General features: G+C 50.7%; 1 protein-coding gene across 1 annotated transcript in view; it reads left to right on the top strand.

Moving 5' to 3' along the window:
* The first annotated feature begins 1,449 nt into the window (after positions 1–1,449).
* The window catches only part of INPP5B (inositol polyphosphate-5-phosphatase B), an 85,877-nt gene continuing 67,743 nt past the window's right edge, over positions 1,450–19,583 (top strand). Inside the window, 8 exon segments of the mRNA XM_045374082.2 lie at positions 1,450–1,513; positions 2,182–2,264; positions 2,631–2,725; positions 4,883–4,980; positions 5,108–5,137; positions 8,270–8,380; positions 17,284–17,547; positions 17,550–17,663. Of these exon segments, the coding sequence (XP_045230017.2) occupies positions 2,208–2,264; positions 2,631–2,725; positions 4,883–4,980; positions 5,108–5,137; positions 8,270–8,380; positions 17,284–17,547; positions 17,550–17,663 (769 nt within the window). The 5' untranslated portion in view covers positions 1,450–1,513; positions 2,182–2,207.

A 19,583-nucleotide genomic window follows, 5' to 3' on the forward strand; every position in this document is an offset into this window, starting at 1 on the left:
AAGGAATTCACTAACTCCATAGATAACTGTGTGCCAGCAACTGCTGGTGTATTGATGAAAAGGCATAGTCCTGTCCAACGGGAGTTTACAGCCTAATTAAAAGGCCAATAGGGGCCGGGCGCGGTGGCTCAAGCTTGTAATCCCAGCACTTTGGGAGGCCGAGACGGGCGGATCACGAGGCCAGGAGATCGAGAGACGATCCCGGCTAACACGGTGAAACCCCGTCTCTACTAAAAAATACAAAAAAACTAGCCGGGCGAGGTGGCGGGCGCCTGTAGTCCCAGCTACTCGGGAGGCTGAGGCAGGAGAACGGCGTAAACCCGGGAGGCGGAGCTTGCAGTGAGCTGAGATCCGGCCACTGCACTCCAGCCTGGGTGACAGAGCAAGACTCCGTCTCAAAAAAAAAAAAAAAAAAAAAAAGGCCAATAGGCCAAGTGAGAATCCTTATCTGAGCTGGGTGAGCAATCACAGCTCACTGCAGCCTTGAACTCCTGGGCTCAAGTGATCCTCCCATCTCAGCCTCCCAAGTAGCTGGGACTACAGGCATGCACCCCATACCCAGCTAAATTAAAAAAAAATTTTTTTTAGAGATGGGGTCTCAAACTCCCTGCCTCAAGCGATTCTCCCTCCTTGGCCTTCCAAGGTGCCAGGATAACAGGCATGAGCCACTGTGCCCAGTCCCTGTGCTGGCTCTTTTTGTCCATCTGGGGTAACCTCCTTATCTTAGATGGGGAAATTGAGTCCCAAGGGAAGAAAGGTCTTGGCCAAGGTCACACAGCCAGGTGGATCAGGGGAAGGACATTGTCAGACAGGAACAGTGTCATACCCTTTATAAAGTGCGTTCACACCCAGTAGCCTCAAACAGCACTGTGTGGCAGGAGGGCTAGGTGGGGCTGAGGGAGGAAATAGGGCAGTGTGTGGCGGTACAAATGGCCCAGGAGTTGCAGTCAGACTTTCAGTGGAGTCCCAGTGTTGCCACCTGCTAGCTACAAGACTTAATGTCAAACTGCTTACCCTCTCCAAGGCTCAGCTTCTCCACCTGGAAAACGGACATAATGGTTCTTCATAGTCTGGTTCTCCCTCCATTAAACCAGGAGAGGGTAGTTATTTTAGGGAAAGAGTTTCAGCAGAGGTCCGGGCTGTTTACCCTGGAGTGAGAAGAGCTGATGATGGAACTAAGGAGGAAATAAAAATGCATTATATTCTTCCCCTAAGATAAAATGTGACCATCTTCCTCCTGGGCAGGAAGCTTTGGCCCCATGACCTAGAGGGCTGGGGATGGGAGTGAGGGCAATCATTTGAAAACCTTTCTGGAATAGGGAGCCCAGTGTACCCCAGGACCTAAGGGGTTAATGGGGATGGAGAGACTCCCCACCCCACGACTGACTCGGGCATGCTGGGACTTGCAGGCTGACTGACCACCGAGTGGCGCAGGGGCTGTTGGGAAATGTAGTCACTGTCCCGGAACCTGGGGCAGCGGAGTCCTGTGTGCCCTGCGGTGACAGCTCAGGAGGTAGGTAGGTGGCAATGGCAGGGAGCTGTGGGTGGGAGCAGAGTAGGAAAGCCAGGGCAGGGCTGGGCAGGAGGGAGTGGGCAAGCTGAGGGCTGGAACACCCCCTACCCGCCCCGCCACCACCCTGCAGCTGATGCAATGGGCCTGCTGGGGCGGGGGTGAAGGGCAAGCAGCAATGGGACACTTCCTGTCTCCAAGGAAAGAGGAATGGGACCCTCCTGAATGACAGTAAGGGGATGTTCCCTGAACCCCACATGGACACACCACTGACACCTCCCAGAGAGGTGCCAGCAGAACAAAAACTCTCCCCAAAAGACAGGCAGAGCCCTGTCCTAGGAGCAAAGGGACCAGGTCCCCTTCTCCAATCCACATACCCCGCTTCCAACAAGTAGACCACACTCAAGAGCAACTGGATGCCCTCCCAGACAAAGGCAGTACAACAAACTGTAGATCCCAGCAGGGGCAAAGGGACTGGACCCCTAACCCTAAAAACTGAAAGGCCTATTCTAGGGAGGAGAAGGAGTAGGAGGAGGAGAAGGATCAGGCCTCCCCAGTACTGTCTCCCGCCGCAAAGGCCCCTCCCTCCTGCATCCCACCCCTCTGAGGCAGCTCCATCACCCCATGCGTAACTTGTTGACCAAAGGGGGCTCCCATCTCCCCTCCCACAGGGTGTGTGCACTCAGCAGGAGCCAGCATGGACCAGTCTGTGGCGATCCAGGAGACGCTGGCTGAGGGGGAATACTGCGTCATCATATCCTTCCTGTGCTAACTGCAGCCCTGAGCCTGCCCTGGCCTTGGGAAGAGGAATGGAAGGTGTCGAGGCGTCTATCCCCTCTCCTGCCTCTCTGAACCATCAAGGGAGAAGGAAATCAGTATTTACTAAGTACTTACTGAGTCCTGGACTCTCCGCCAGATGCTTTAAATATGCAGTCATCCTCCTAACTCCCTATGAAGTTGGGGATTATTATCCTCATTTAATAGATGAGGAAGGCTTAGAGAGTGACTGGCCCAAGGCCACACAGTGAATCTGGGGGACAGGGGAATGGAGGAAGGTGGGACAACCTGGGTGGGGAGCGGCCTCGCCTCTGGGTTGTCTTCCCTTGACTCTGAGCCGCAGGCGGTGCAAGGTGTGCTGTGTGAAGGGGACAGCCGGCAGAGCCGCCTCCTGGGACTTGTGCGCTACCGCCTGGAGCACGGCAGCCAGGAACATGCGTGAGTGAGGGGCTTGGTCCCCACCTGTCTGGGCCATGGGGTTGTTCATCACTGCACCCTCCAGCTCAACTTCAACCGTCACTCCAGGGCAGGGTCTGAGTCTCCTAGAATAATTATCAAAATGACAGTTAATATTTTTTGAACACTATATTCTAAACCCTGCACAGGTACTAACTTATAATCCTCAAGATCTAAGGAGGAAGTTTCTTGAGAAGAGAGAGTTTAACATACTGGTCCAGATCTTGAGCCTCATGGTCCAACTGCCTGGGTTCAAACCTAGGCTTTGTTACTAACAAGCCACATGATCTATTGTTTGTTTTGAGACAGAGTCTTGCTCTTCGCCCAGGCTGGAGTGCAGTGGCGTGATCTTGTTTCACTGCAACCTCTGTGTCCCAGGTTCAAGCAATTCTTGTGCCTCAGCCTCTTGAAGAGCTAGTATTACAGAGGTGTCTGCTATCATGCCTGGCTCATTTCTGTATTTTTAGTAGAGAGGGGGTTTCACCACGTTGGCCAGGCTGGTCTTGAAGTCCTGACCTCAAGTTATCCACCTGCCTTGGCCTCTCAAAGTGCTAGGATTACAGGCATGAGCCAGCATGCCCAGCCTCACACGATCTTTTTTTAAGAGACAGGGTCTCTTTCTGTCACCCAGGCTGGAGTGCAGTGGCGTGATCTTGGCTCACTGCAACCTCTGCGTCCCAGGTTCAAGCAATTCTCGTGCCTCAGCCTCTTGAGGAGCTGGTATTACAGAGGTGCCCACCACCATGCCTGGCTCGTTTCTGTATTTTTAGTAGAGATGGGGTTTCAGCACTTTGGCCAGGCTAGTCTTGAAGTCCTGACCTCAAGTTATCCACCTGCCTTGGCCTCCCAAAGTGCAGCGCACCCAGCCTCACATGGTCTTTTTTTTTAGAGACAGGGTCTCTTTCTGTCACCCAGGCTGGAGTGCAGTGGTGCACTCATAGCTGCACGCTGGAACTCCTGGCCTCAAGTCATTCTCCCGCCTCAGCCTCCCAAAGTGTTGGAATTTTAGGCAAGAGCCACTGCACCTGGTGGAACCACATGATCTTGAGCAAGTTGTTTTACTCCTCGATTTGTCCAGATTAGAGAGTAAAGTGAGTTAGGCCAGGTGCAGTGGCTCATGCTTGTAATCCCAACACTTTGGGAGGTTGAGGAAGGAAAATTGCTTGAGGCTAGGAGTTCAAGACCAGCTTGGGCAACAAAGTGAGACCTCCCTCTCCGGCCCCCCGGCTCCATCTCTACAAAAAATAAGAAAATTAGCTGGGCATGGTGGTGCATGCCTGTAGTCTCAGCTACTCAGGAGACTGAGGTGGGAGGATCACATGAGTCGAGGAGTTTGAGATTACAGTGAACTATTATTGCACTATAGCCTGGGCAACACAGCAAGACCCTGTCTCTATTAAAAAAAAAGAAAGAAAGAAAGAAAAAAAAAACAAACACCATGGGGTGCACAGAAAGTGTTCAATAAGGCTGGGTGCAGTGGCTCACACCTGTAATCCCAACACTTTGGGAGTCTGAGCTGGGAGGATTACTTGAGCTCAGAAGTTCAAGACCAGCCTGGGCAATATAGTGAGACCCCTATCTCTATTTCAAATAATTTAAAAAAATAATAAAGAAAAAAGAAAAAAAAAAAAAGAAAGTGCTCGATAAATGTTGTCTAGTAACACCCACATACCACACAGAAGCAGAGAGAGAGTAATAGCTGTCAAAGGTCTCATAGCTGGTGAGTGACTCAGGGTCTAGGAGCTGGGAGGGAGGGGCCTTAGACATTTTCTGATCCATCACCCCAATTTTACAGATGGGAAACAGGTTCAGGGAGAGAAGTGGGTAGCTAAGGTTACACTGTTTCTGTCACACACAGTGCTAGAATGCACCATGGTTAGATCAAACATGTGTTTGTGTTTTACTAACAATCAGGGGCTCCTGCAGATGAGAAAAATTCTGGTTTGATGACCTCATCCATACAACTGCAGTCTCTGATGGGCACCATAGACAGAGATGGCATGAGGAGTGTGCCTAGCCAGGGCACCACCAGCACAGTATTAGGGACTAAGGAGGGAGTGTGAGCACCCCGAGGCCTCCAAGATAGGACTGAGGGACAGCCAGCGGGCCCCCATCCTCACCTCTGCTTCCTGCCCTTAGTCTCTTCCTCTATACGCACCGGAGGATGGCCATTACTGGGGACGATGTCTCTCTGGACCAGATAGTGCCAGTCTCGCGGGATTTTACGCTGGAAGAAGGTGCCACAGGAGGCTGGGTGGTATGAATCCTCTCCTATGGGCCCCTCAGGTCATCTTTGTCCTTGATGGGGGGGGTAAGGGGGAGTAAGCTCAATTGCTAAGGGCATTCTCATTTCCCTCCCCACAGTGTCCCCGGATGGTGAACTCTACATCCTTGGTGAGTGGTCCTCTTGGTCTGGGTCTCACTTGGGGCAGAGGGTACCTGATCTTCAGAGAGAGAATGATGTAAAGTAAGAGCACCCCCTGGTAAACTTATTGCAGCAAGTAAGACCCTGTAGGATCTGGCACTACCCATCTCCGTGGGCTCATCTCTCATCACTCTCCTCCTTGCTGCTGTTTCCGTCCCCCCGCCGATATCACACGTTCTCACCTTGGAGCCCCTGCACACGCTGTCCCATCCTCCTACAAGCCTCACATCTCTTCACCTAGTCAACTCCTACTCAGCCTTCAGGGCTTCCATTCATGCATTTCTCTTCCCAGGCAGCCTTTGTTAAACCCCTGAAATTAGGCCAGGGCGGTGGCTCACGCCTGAATCCCAGCACTTTGGGAGGCTGAGATCATGAGGTCAGGAGTTCGAAACCAGCCTAACCAACATGGAGAAACCCTGTCTCTACTAAAAATACAAAATTAGCCAGGCGTGGTGGTGCATGCCTGTAATCCTAGCTACTTGGGAGGCTGAGGCAGGAGAATTGCTTGAACCTGGGAGGCGGAGGTTGCGGTGAGCCGAGATCGCACCATTGCACTCCAGCCTGGGCAACAAGAGCGAAACTCCATCTCAAAAAACAAAAACAAAAACAAAAACAAAAAACCCTGAAATTGTTTTGTATCCCACTGGATACATGTGCCTCTGTTCTCCTCTCTTCTCTTCTTTCTTTCTCTCTCTTTCTCCCTTTCTTTCTTTCTCTCTCTCTCTCTCTCCCCCCGCCTCTCCCCCTCTCCCTCCCTCCCTCCCTCCCTCCCTCTCTCTCTCTCTTTCTCCTGCCTCTGCCTCCCAAGTAGCTGGGATTATAGGCGCCCACCACCATGCCCAGTTAATTTTTGTATTTTCCATAGAGGCGGGGTTTTGCCATGTTCACCAGTCTGGTCTTGAACTCCTGACCTCAGGTGATCCACCTGCCTCAGCCTCCCAAAGTGCTGGGATTATAGGCATGAGCCACCATGCCTGGCTTGCCTTTTTCTTTTGCCAGCCTCTCTCAATCAGTGATATAATTATTTATATTGACATATTTAATGTCTGTCTTCTTTGCTATACAACAACAATAATAATAGAAGCAAATAATGAGTCAGTGATTATCCTATGCCAGCATTATGCTAAAAGTTTTATATACACCAAATCAGGCTTTTCTCTTTTTTTTTTTTTTTTTTTTTTTTTGAGACAGAGTCTCTGTCGCGCAGGCTGGAGTGCAGTGGCATGATCTCGGCTCACTGCAAGCTCTGCCTCTCAGGTTCATGCCATTTTCCTGCCTCAGCCTCCCGAGTAGCTGGGACTACAGGCGCCCACCACCACGCCCAGCTAATTTTTTGTACTTTTTTTTTTTTTTTTTTTTGAGACAGAGTCTCGCTCAGTCGCCCAGGCTAGAGTGCAGTGGCCGGATCTCAGCTCACTGCAAGCTCCGCCTCCCGGGTTTACGCCATTCTCCTGCCTCAGCCTCCCGAGTAGCTGGGACTACAGGCGCCCGCCACCTCGCCCGGCTAGTTTTTTGTATTTTTTAGTAGAGACGGGGTTTCACCGCATTAGCCAGGATGGTCTCGATCTCCTGACCTCGTGATCCGCCCGTCTCGGCCTCCCAAAGTGCTGGGATTACAGGCTTGAGCCACCGCGCCCGGCCTAATTTTTTGTACTTTTTCAGTAGAGACGGGGTTTCACCATGGTGGCCAGGATGGTCTCGATCTCCTGACCTCGTGATCCACCCTCCTCGGCCTCCCAAAGTGCTGGGATTACAGGCGTGAGCCACCGTGACCGGCCTAAATCAGGCTTTTCTCACAGCTCTATGAGGTTATCACTGTTTTCATCTCCATTTTATGGACAAGGTAACTGAGGCCCAGAGAAACTAAACAGTTTAGTAAGGGGTGGAACCAAGATTCAAACTCAGAGAATCCAGATTCTAGAGTTCACACTCTTATTTTATTTGTTGAGACAGGATCTTGCTCTGTCACTTGGGCTGAAGTGCAGTGGCACAAATATGGTTCACTTCAGCTTCAGCCTCCTGGGTTCAAGCAATCCTCCCACCTCAGCCTCCCAAGTAGCTGGGACTCCACATTTGGCTAATTTTTTATAGATATGGGGGAGGGGGGCCTCACTATGTTTTCCAAGCTGGTCTCAAACTCCTGGCTTTAAGTAATCCTTCTGCCCTGGCATCCCAAAGTGCTGGATTACAGGCATGAGTCACTGTGCCCGGCCTAACCCACATTTTTTTTTTTTTTTTTTTTTTGAGTCAGAGTCTCACTCTGTTACCCAGGCTGGAGTGCAGTGGCGTGATCTCTGCTCACTGCAAGCATCGCCTCCTGGGTTCACGCCATTCTCCTGCCTCAGCCTCCCGAGTAGCTGGGACTACAGGTGCCCATCACCACACCCGGCTAACTTTTGAATTTTTAGTAGAGACGGGGTTTCACCACATTGGCTAGGCTGGTCTCGAACTCCTGACCTTGTGATCCACCCACCTCTGCCTCCCAAAGTGCTGGGATTATAAGTGTGAGCCACCGCGCCTGGCCCGAGCCCACACTCTTAATTGCTGTGCTAGGTTACTTCTGTTTGTCTCTTAGTTCAGCAGATGTTTTGAGTGCTCACCATGTGCCCAGTATTGGGTATATGCTATGAATAGGGAAGCCTTCTATAGTCTAGCTCCCTGAGACGGACCCACGCGTATTCTCTTCACCATGGTATTCCCCGTGCCTATCACACTACCTGGCACAGTCAGGTAGACTGGCCCATGGACATCCCCTCGTCTGCCTCTATGTGCTTTTCATTTCATCAGGAGGGGTACAGACTACATATCCAGAGAACCTGTTCTCTCCCTCTCCCAGCTCCATCTAGTACTGCAGTTGAGGCTTATTGACTTTTCAGAGCCTTCATCTGCCTCCTCTATAAAGAGGGGATGATGTTAATTTGGAACTCAGGGTACAGAGGGTTTCCTTGTGCCAGCAGCAGTCCCAGGTAAGTTGCTTAAGGACTGAAGGGGCTTTGGGAGTCCGGGTTGCTGATTCTCCATTCTGAGGACTCTAGCCTTAGGCTGCATCAAACACTTAGCTCCTGGCAGCCAAGGGTTCATTTCCTGACTCCTTTGTGCAGGCTCAGATGTGACCATCCAGCTGGACACAGCAGAGCTTAGCCTCGTATTCCAGCTACCTTTTGGTTCACAAACCAGGATGTTCCTCCACGAAGTTGCCAGAGCCTGTCCAGGTAGGTAAGACCCCAGGCTCCCTGGGGGTGGGTGGGTGCTGGGTATTCACCCACCCACGCCAGTTGACTTTCCACCCTTTAGACTCATACCCCATGGTTTCTGTGTCCTTTCTTTTTTTTGAGATGGAGTCTCGCTTTGTCACCCAGGCTGGAGTGCAGTGGCCGGATCTCAGCTCACTGCAAGCTCCGCCTCCCGGGTTCACGCCATTCTCCGGCCTCAGCCTCCCAAGTAGCTGGGACTACAGGCACCCACCACCTCGCCCGGCTAGTTTTTTTGTATTTAATAGAGACGGGGTTTCACCGTGTTAGCCAGGATGGTCTCGATCTCCTGACCTCGTGATCCGCCCGTCTCGGCCTCCCAAAGTGCTGGGATTACAGACTTGAGCCACCGCGCCCGGCCTCTGTGTCCTTTCAAAGCTGCTGGTGTAAAGCCACAGTGCCCCCAGGCTGCCAGCCAACCATGGTGTTTGCTTTTGTGTTTACAGTTTCTGGAGTTGAGTGTTAACCAGAGCAGGGCCCCTTTGCCCTCCTGGCTCTGGGCAGGGTTGCACAGGGTAGGTTGTGACTGTGATGCAGAATCTCTTACAAGTTGGCAGGCTAAGCAGCTTCCAGCAGCCCAGCTTCCCTCTGTCTGCTACCCACAGCTAGAACTCACAGCTAGAACCATCTGTCATATTGGCTTTCCTGCCCCTGAACCCTGCTGTCACTCACTGCAGCTGAGAAAATGGTCTAGCTTTGGGCTAGCAGTGAAAGGTTAGTGGCCTCTAGGACAAAATTTGTTTAGAATGGGAAGTTAGGCCAGCAGGTAAAGGAGAGTTTGTGTACAGAGCAGAGGATTAGTCATAGAACATGCAAATTCAAGCCAACAGGTGCTGGGGCTTAAGTGTTTACCCAGCACTTTTAGCTGTCTTCTTTCAGGCTATCTCTTGTCTTTGTGGCAGTGGGAGAGGGCTGGTCTTCTCTGTGGTCTTGCTGTGGAGCCTGAGCCTCCAGGGATTTCACCTTTTTTGCTTGCTGTGCCAGGAAGTGGACTGCCCTTGGATTCAAACTAGGGGATAAGGGAAAAGGAAGCAGAAGAAGCAGCTAGGCTTAGTAGCTTGCTTGTAATCCCAACTACTTGGGAGGCTAAGGCGGGAGGATCACAGGAGCCCAGGAGTTCACAGCTACATTGAGCTATGATTGCTCTACCACACTGCAGCATGGGCAACAGAATGAGACCCCTGTCTCTAAAAAATAAAATAAAAAAAGGAAGTAGAAACATGATTGTAGAGCCTTGAATGCCTGGTTAAGATATTTATTTATTTGATTTTTTTGAGACCGAGTTTTGCTCTTATTGCCCAGGCTGGAGTGCAGTCGTGCAATCTGGGCTCACTACAACCTCCACCTCCCCAGTTCAAGCAATTCTCCTGCGTCAGCCTCCTGAGTAGCTGGGATTACAGGCGCCTGCCACAATGCCCAGCTAATTTTTTTTTTTGAGATGGAGTTTCGTTCTTGTCGCCCAGGCTGGAGTGCAATGGTGTGACCTTGGCTCACTGCAACCTCTGCCGCCTGGGTCCAAGCGATTCTCCTGCGTCAGCCTCCCGAGTAGCTGGGATTACTGGCACCCACAACCACGCCCAGCTAATTTTTGGATTTTTGGTAGAGACGGGGTTTCACCATGTTGGCCAAGATGGTCTTGAACTCCTGACCTCAGGTGATCCACCCGCGTCCGCCTCCCAAAGTGCTGGGACTGCAGGCATGAGCCACCACGCCCAGCCTAATTTTTTGTATTTTTAATAGAGACGGGGTTTCACCACATTGGTCAGGCTGGTCTCGAACTCCCGGCCTAAGGTGATCCACCCACCTTGGCCTCCCAAAGTGCTGGGGTTGCAGGCATGAGCCACGGCACCCAGCCAAGAGGTTTAAAATTTATTAAGCAGTCGGAAATTTATCTCTAAATCTTAAAATAATGATAACATATTTTATGATTATTATTAGTAGTTGTAGGAGGTATAATAATAGAAATAACACCAAAGAGCCTGAGTTTTGAGGCTATACAGCCCCTTGAGTTTGAAACCCATCTCTGCCAGTTCCTAGCTGACAACTTTGGGCAAGCTACTTCACCTCTCTGAACTGTAGTTTTTATAGGCTTCTGTATGTAATGAATACCTTATACATGGGGTTGTGAGAATTAAATGAGATAACACATGTAAAAGTGCCTACCACAGAGCAAGAACTCAGAAAATGTTTTTCCCCTCTACAAGAAGACTCATAGCTCGCATTCATTGTTGATTTGGCATGTGTTAGGCACTATTCCAAGAACTTTTCACACATTATCTCATTTACTCCTTTTTTTAAAAAATTTAAAATTTAATTATTTATTTATTTTTGAGATGGAGTCTCGCCCTGTTGCCCAGGCTACAGTGCAATGGCACGATCTTGGCTCACTGCAACCTCCACCTCCCGGGTTCAAGTGATTCTCCTGCCTCAGCCTCCCAAGTAGCTGGTACAGGCGCGTGCCACCATGCCCAGCTAATTTTTTGTATCTTTAGTAGAGATGAAGTTTCCCCATGTTGACCAGGTTGGTCTCGAACTCCTGACCTTTTGATCCACCCACCTCAGCCTCCCAAAGTGCTAGGATTACAGGATTACAGGCATGAGCCACCGTATCCGGCTTTTTTTTTTTTTTTTTTTTTGAGACCGCGTTTCACTCTTATTGCCCATCTGGGCTGAAGTGCTATGGCGCGGTTTCAGCTCACTGCAACCCCTGCCTCCAGGGTTCAAGTGATTCTCCTTCTTCAGCCTCCCAAGTAGCTAGGATTACAGGCACCTGCCACTATGCCTGGCTAATTTTTTTTTTTTTTTTTTGAGACGGAGTCTCGCTCTGTCGCCCAGGCTGGAGTGCAGTGGCGCGATCTCGGCTCACTGCAAGCTCCGCCTCCTGGGTTTACGCCATTCTCCTGCCTCAGCCTCCTGAGTAGCTGGGACTACAGGCGCCCGCCACCGCGCCCGGCTAATTTTTTGTATTTTTAGTAGAGACGGGGTTTCACCGTGGTCTCGATCTCCTGACCTTGTGATCCGCCCGCCTCGGCCTCCCAAAGTGCTGGGATTACAGGCGTGAGCCACCGCGCCCGGCCAATTTTTTTTTTTTTAATTTTATTTTTTGAGACAAAGTCTGGCTCTGTCGCCCAGGCTGGAGTGCAGTGGCACAATCTCAGCTCACTGCAAATTCCACCTCCTGGGTTCAGGCGATTCTTCTGCCTCAGCCTCCCGAGTAGCTGGGACTACAGGTGCATGCCACCACGCCTGGCTAATTTTTGTATTTTTTGATATAGACAGGTTTTACCATGTTGGCCAGGCTGGTCTCGAACTTTGGACCTCAGGTGATCCGCCCACTTTGGCCTCCCAAACTGCTGGGATTATAGGCGTGAGCCACTGTGCCTGCCCAAATTTTATATTTTTTAGTAGAGATGGGGTTTCACCACTTTGGCCAGGCAGGTCTCGAACTCCTGACCTCAGGTAACCTGCCCATCTCAGCTTCCAAAAGTGCTGGGATTACAGGCGTGAGCCACCTCGCCCAGCCTCTCATTTACTTTTTTTGTGTGTGTGTGAGACGGAGTCTTGCTTTGTTGCCCAGGCTGGAGTGCAGTGGCGCCATCTTGGCTCACTGCAACCTCTGCCTCTTGGGTTCAAGTGACTGTTCTGCCTCAGCCTTCTGAGTAGCTGGGATTACAGGCGCAGGCCACCATGCCTGGCTAATTTTTGTATTTTTAGTAGAGACGAGGTTTCACCATACTGGTCAGGCCGGTCTCGAACTCCTGACCTTGTGATCCACCTGCCTCAGCCTCCCAAAGTGCTGGAAATACAGGTGTGAGCCACCGCGCCCAGCCTGGCCTCATTTACTTTTTACCACGATCTTACAAGGGAAGTATTATCTATGTGTCCATTTCATAGATGAGGAAACTGAGGCTCAGAGAGGATAAGAGTGTTGCCTGAGTACCTAGCTGGTAAATGACAGAGCCAGGATTAGGCAGGATTATATAGTTCTACTCCAGGCCAGGCACGGTGGCTCATGCCTGTAATCCCAGCATTTTGGGAGGCTTAGACGGGTGGATCACGTGAGGTCACGGGTTCGAGACCAGACTGGCCAACATATAGTGAAACCCCGTCTCTACTAAAAACACAAAATTAACTGGGCGTGGTGGCCCACACCTGTAGTCCCAGCTACTTGGGAAGCTGAGGCAAGAGAATTGCTTGAACCCAAGAGGTGGAGGTTGCAGTGAGCCGAGATCATGCCACTGATTGCCAGCCTGGGTGACAAAGCGAGACTCTGTCTCCCCACCCCCCTTAAAAAAAAAAAAAAAAAAAAGTTCTACTCCAGAACCTGAGCTCTTGCGTGTTTTGCTCTAGTGCTTCTTTAACTCATGGTACCCTCTCGCCTGTAAACAGCTCAGGAAGGCTTCATGTAGGAGGTGAATTTTTGTGGAGAGAGCTAAGCCAGGAAAGGTCAGCAGAGAGCATCTCATGAAGGGTCTTAGCTACCCAGCAAAGAGCCATTAAGGAATTTTAAGCTGGAGAGTGATAAGGCAAGATTTGCAAGTTAGAAAAGTTCTTCTGGCAATAGTATAGAAAAAGAGAGGCCAGGCCGGGCGCGGTGGCTCAAGCCTGTAATCCCAGCACTTTGGGAGGCCGAGACGGGTGGATCACGAGGTCAGGAGATCGAGACCATCCTGGCTAACACGGTGAAACCCCATCTCTACTAAAAAAATACAAAAAAAAACTAGCCGGGCGAGGTGGCGGGCGCCTGTAGTCCCAGCTACTCGGGAGGCTGAGGCAGGAGAATGGCGTAAACCCGGGAGGCGGAGCTTGCAGTGAGCTGAGATCCGGCCACTGCACCCCAGCCTGGGCGACAGAGCGAGACTCCCTCTCAAAAAAAAAAAAAAAAAAGAAAAAGAGAGGCCAGAGCAGGGAGATAGGAATGTATTGGAATGGCTAAGGAATGGAAAATGAGGCTGGGACTTGGGAGACCCCTGGCGATGGGAATGGGGAAGAAGGGGTGGACTTGCAAGATACGGAGGCATCTTGCAACTGATGAGAATGAGGGCACCATGGGGGCAGTGAGTTTGGGTTACTTTCACAACTTCATCTGCAGAGATAAGAACAGTGCCGGCCTGCACGGTGGCTCACGCCTGTAATCCCAACACTTTGGGAGGCCAAGGCGGGCAGATCACAAGGTCAGAAATTCAAGACCAGCCTGATCAATATGGGGAAACCCGTCTCTACTAAAAATAAAAAAAAAAAGATTAGCCAGGCATGGTGGCACGTGCTTGTAGTCCCAGCTACTCGGGAGGCTGAGGCAGGAGAATCGCTTGAACCTGGGAGGCAGAGGTTGCAGTGAGCCAGGATCGTGCCACTGCACTCCAGCCTGGGTGACAGAGCGAGACTCCATCTTAAAAAAAAAACAAAAAAACAAACAAAAAAAACCGAGTGTGATGGCTCACGCCTGTAATCCCAGCACTTTGGGAGGCCGAGGCGGGCAGATCACAAGGTCAGGAGATTGAGACCACGGTGAAACCCCATCTCTACTAAAAATACAAAAAATTAGCCGGTCGCGGTAGTGGGCGCCTATAGTCCCAGCTACTCAGGAGGCTGAGGCAGGAGAATGGCGTGAACCCAGGAGGCGAAGCTTGCAGTGAGCCGAGGTCGCGCCACTGCACTCCAGCCTGGGGGACACAGCGAGACTTTGTCTCCAAAAACAAAAAACAAAAAAAAACCCCAAAAAACAAAAAAACCCAACAAACAAACAAACAAAAAACAGTGCCTGGCATATAGCAGGCACTTAATAAGTATTTGTTGACTGCATGAACAGAGGTTGGTAGCTATGAGAATGAGAGAGGAGTCAAGGATGACTTCTTTCTTTTAGGATTGGTTGTGTGTCTTGCAGTCCCCTTACCTGCTCATCCTTCTGAAGTCCACACCACACCTGGGGTAACCAGCAGAGAAACTCTGTACCAACCAACTTCTCCGAGTGCTTGTCATGATGAGGATTTCCTTAGGGAGGGACCTGGGTGAGAAGGGACTCTCAGTATTGACAGACTCTTAGATATCCACCAGCCCAACTCTTTCATTTTACTAGAGGCACTAGAGGCAAAAGGAACTAGTTTTTTTTCACCCAGTCCTTGATGGATAATGTTGTACAGCACGAAAGGCCAGAGAATGGAAGGGTCTTGGCTAAGAGTCTACTATTAGAGAAACTTCGGCTAACAAGGGATCACAGTTAGCTAACATTAATTGAGCACCTACTGTGTGCCAGACATTTTTCTAGATATCGAGACAATGCACAACAACTGTATTTCTCCGTTTAGTCTTCTGAACAATACTAAGAAGTAGATATCCTGTTTTACAGACGAGTAAATTGACACAGAGGAGGCAAGTAACTTACCCAAGATCAATCATCAATTGAAGTAATAGGGGCCAGGTGTGGTGGCTCACCCCTGTAATCCCAGCACTTTGAGAGGTCAAGGTTGGCGGATCATGAAGTCAGGAGTTCGAGACCAGACTGATCAACAAGGTGAAACCCCGTCTCTACTAAAAATTCAAAAATTAGCCAGGCGTTGTGCCACGTGCCTGTAATCTCAGCTACTCAGGAGTCTGAGGCAGGAGAATCATTTGAACCCGGGAGGCAGAGGTTGCAGTAAGCGGAGATCATGTTACTGCACTCCAGCCTGGGCAGCAGAGGAATACTTTGTCTCAAAATAAATAGATAAATAAAAAAATAAATAAGTAAAATAAAAATAAAATTGAATAGGACCAGGTTTGAAACTTCAGGTTCTGATGCCAAAGCCCTCGGAGTTCAGAGATTTCAGTGCAGATCCCAGCTCTGTTACTTCCTAGATGTGAATGTGAATACTACATTTTATCTATTTTTTATTTTATTTTAATTTTTTGAGACGGATTCTAGCTCTGTCACCCAGGCTGGGGTGCGGTGGTGCAATCTTAGCTCACTGCAACCTCTACCTCCTGGTTTCAGGTGATTCTCCTACCTCAGCCTCCTGAATAGCTGGGATTACAGGTGCCCGCCACTATACCCGGCTAATTTTTGTATTTTTTTTTTTTTTCCTTGAGACGGAGTCTCACTCTTTCACCCAGGTTGGAGTGCTGTGGTGTGATCTCAGCTCACCTACACCTCCCAGGTTAGAGGGATTCTCCTGCCTCAGCCTCCCGAGTAGCTGGGACTACAAGTGCAAGCCACCATGGCCAGCTAATTTTTTGTGTTTTTTGTAGAGATGAGGTTTCACCATGTTAGCCAGGATGGTCTCGATCTCCTGACCTCATGATCCTCCCACCTCAGCCTCCCAAAGTGCTGGGATTACAGGCATGCGCCTGGTCCTACTATATTTTATATTTTCAGACCTTGGCTTTTTTATTTATACAATGGAAGTATAAACTTGCTTTCTCCAATAATCCAAGAGTTTTGTGAGGATCAGACAAGGCCAAGTACGGGTTAATAGTATGTAAATGCTGAAGATAACTTAAAAGTTGCGTCTGGCAGTGCCATAGTCAGGACTGGAACTCAAGTCTTCTTATATATCATGTCCTTGCACATCCCATTCAGTTCGGTCAGGTTCATGATGCTCTACAAACAGAGCAGGCAGGATAGCAGAAGGGTTAAGAGCAATTGTTCCAGAGTCAGATAGTTTGAGTCAGAGGGTTTGAGTCAGAGACAGAGGTGACTCAAGAATTTCTAGGAGCCAGGCGCGGTGGCTCAAGCCTGTAATCCCAGCACTTTGGGAGGCCGAGACGGGCAGCTCACGAGGTCAGGAGATCAAGACCATCCTGGCTAACACGGTGAAACCCCATCTCTACTAAAAAATACAAAAATCTAGCTGGGCGAGGTGGTGGGCGCCTGTAGTCCCAGCTACTTGGGAGGCTGAGGCAGGAGAATGGCATAAACCCGGGAGGCGGAGCTTGCAGTGAGCTGAGATCCCAGCCTGGGCGACAGAGCGAGACTCCGTCTCAGAAAAAAAAAAAAAAAAAAAAAAGAATTTATAGAAAGTAGAGTGGCAGTCTGATTAAGGGAGAAACAGAGGACTTGTCTTGATATATTTCATAGTAAACACACTGCTTACTTAGAGTGTGTGTTTCTCTGGCGTGGGCTGCCAACTGCTGGTGGAGGTTATGGGTGGTGAAATTCCCCCAACCCTCTGGCATTTGTTTGAATCCTCCACTCTGCTAGTCAGTCTGCGACCTCAGACTTAATCTCTCTGAACTTGGTTGCCTTGTATATAAAATTGGAATAATAGGCCGGGGGTGGTGGCTCACGCCTGTAATCCCAACACTTTGGGAGGCCGAGGCGGGTGGATCATGAGGTCAGGAGATGGAGACCATCCTGGCTAATATGGTGAAACCCCGTCTCTACTAAAAATACAAAAAATTAGCTGGACATGGTGGCACGTGCCTGTAGTCCCAGCTACTCGGGAGGCTGAGGCAGGAGAATCGCTTGTATCCGGGAGGCAGAGGTTGCAGTGAGCCGAGATCGCTCCACTGCACTCCAGCCTGGGCGACAGAGCGAGATTCCGTCTAAAAAAAAAAAAAAAAAAAAGAAAGAAAGAAAAGAAAAAAAAAGAAAATTGGGATAATAGTTTCCTCCTTCATAAAAGGTGTGTTACGAGGAGTAGGAAGATAATATTTATACGAAGCACAGACCTTGGCACATAGTTACCGTGAGGTTCAAGGAATGGCGGTGGTCTCTGCCTTGGAATAGTACTTTTGTGTTCACAATTATTCTTGCAGTTGAACCTTAGTGCGCACAGAACCCTTCTGTGCGCGAGAGGTAGAGGGCTGGAGTCTCTCGGGATAATACAGTCATGCAGAACTAGCTCATCAAGCCCGTGGCTCAATCCGCCCCCTTTGTTCCTGCACAGGCTTCGATCCTACGACCCGGGATCCTGAATTCCTGTGGCTGTCTCGGTACAGGTGCGCAGAGCCGGAGCTGGAGCTGCCAACGCCGCGCGGTTGTAATTCGGCGCCAGGTACCTGGCCAGGGTACGCGACAATTGGCGGAGGCAGGTATCCGTCTCGGAAGGAGCGGTGGGGATTGGAGGAGACCCGCCCACAGGGGGCGGGCTCCGTTCTGTTTTGGGGCGGAGCGATGGAAAAGACAGGCTTTCGATTGATGGAGAGGGCACATGGGGCGGGTTCGTCTGGGGGCGGAGCGCGCGGGGCGGGCGGCGGGATGAAGAGCTTGAGGAAGCAGGCAGGGAAATGTCTGCCGCCGCCGGCTCCAGGGAGTGCGACTCTGCAGGTCCGGCGGGCGGCGGGAAGCTGGGCTCGGGAGCTGGGCCGGGGGCGGCTGTGGGCCCGGCCCTTGGGTGGGCAGGGTCTGCGGTTTGGCCAGTGGACGCACGGGACGAAGACCAAAGTCCTGGTGGCCCTCCGGCGGCGGGGACACTGGGGCAGAAGTTCTGTGATGTTCTTCTCAGGCGGGCCTGACGAGGGTAGGCGGGTGGGAATGGGGTACTCGGGAATCCGGAGGCTAGGGTTTTAGTAAAGCCCCGTTCCGAACTCGCTGTGTGACCTCGGGCCACTTGCTGCCCCTCTCTGGGCCTGTTTCTCCATCTCAGCTTGCTCTTCAATCCTGACCTTCTGAGTTTGTCGCGTGGGGGGTGGAGGGGGGGTGCACTGCCTATGAAAGAGCCTTCCTTTGGGTGAGGTATGGTATGTGTTGGGGCTCTGTCCGTCCTCAGCCCCTGTGATGATAGCGGAGTGCACAGGGCTGGAGTCTTGGGGAGTCCTGTCTACTCTGGGACCAGAGGTCACGATGAGGTTACGGGTTGTAAAGGGACTAGGTTTTTCCCACCCAGCTGTTGGTGGATAATGGGGAGCACAGAAGGCCAGTTGCTGAGCAGGAGCTTGTCGTTTGGAGATGGGGGGCTCAGGGCTGAAATTTGGGTGAGTCCGTGCTCTGGGAGGACCTGCAGACCTGTCTTTTTTTGTCTAGCTCCGGGGTTTTCTGCAAGGGCCCCTGGTGCTTTTTTCCCCTTGGGTGTGTCCGTGAGGCTCCATTTATGTGCGAACTTTGGCATGACCCCTAGTACCTATTTGTGACAGTCATTTACCAGCAATGAAGAGCCTGTCAAGTAGCTGTGTAAAGTGTGGGCCAGCACTCCACTTGCTCTTACAAGACTTGGAAACTATGAGGGGCAGGGAGGAGTGGCATGTTGCACAAGAGTTTGTAAAATGAGAGGAAACGAGGTGAGCAGAGGACTTCCTCAGTGCTTATGTTTCTCCTTCATTGCAGCCACCACAAGGTGCGATTGAAGCGCCTGATGGTGCTGATAGTTTGCATCTTCCTTGGGCTTATCTCAGAGTTCACTATCGCTTGAGTTTCCATGACATTCTGGGCTATGGTGCTGGGACGGGTGAGAGTTTAAGAGCACATCATCTCCTTGCCCCTTCACAAGAGGCTGCCAGAATCCAGACAATTGGCGGAGGACAAAGCCAATGGCAGCAGAAAGAGGTGGGTGCTGTGTTCTCAGCCAGTACACCAGAGCCAGGCCATGCAGGCACTTCATTCCCTTAGTCTTCTATGAGAAGTCAGGCCAGCCAGCTCTGAAACCAGTTAGCTGCCCGGAGTGAGAAATGTTGAGGGATTTCAGTCTTTCATTTCCTTTCAAAAAACAGACTAGCCATATGCTGGAGAGGAATTATTGTTAAGGTTTCGGTTTTATTTTTATTTTAAAATAATTTGAAAGCTGAGCATGGTGGTGCATACCTGTAGTCCCAGCCACTTGAGAGGCTGAGGTGGGAGGCTTGAGCCCAGGAGTTCGAGGGTGATGTGCACTATGATTGATCCTGTGAATTGGCTGCTGCACTCCAGCCTAGGCAACATAGTGAAACTGTCTCTAAAATAAATAAAGAAATAGTTTAAACAATTTTGTCAGCCAGGCACCGTGGTGGCTCACGCCTGTAATCCTAGCACTGTGGGAAGCCAAGGTGGGCGGATCATCTGAGGTCAGGAGTTCGAGACCAGCCTGGCCAACATGGCGAAACCCTGTCTCTACTAAAAATACAAAAATTAGATGGGTGTGGTGGTGCATGTCTATAATCCCAGGTACTCGGGAGTCTGAGGTAGGAGAATCGCTTGAACCCAGGAGGCAGAGGTTGCAGTGAGCTGAGGTCGTGCCACTGCACTCCAGCCTGGGAGACAGAGTGAGACTCCATC

Source organism: Macaca fascicularis, chromosome 1, assembly GCF_037993035.2.
Source record: "Macaca fascicularis isolate 582-1 chromosome 1, T2T-MFA8v1.1".
Classification (NCBI taxonomy): domain Eukaryota; kingdom Metazoa; phylum Chordata; class Mammalia; order Primates; family Cercopithecidae; genus Macaca; species Macaca fascicularis.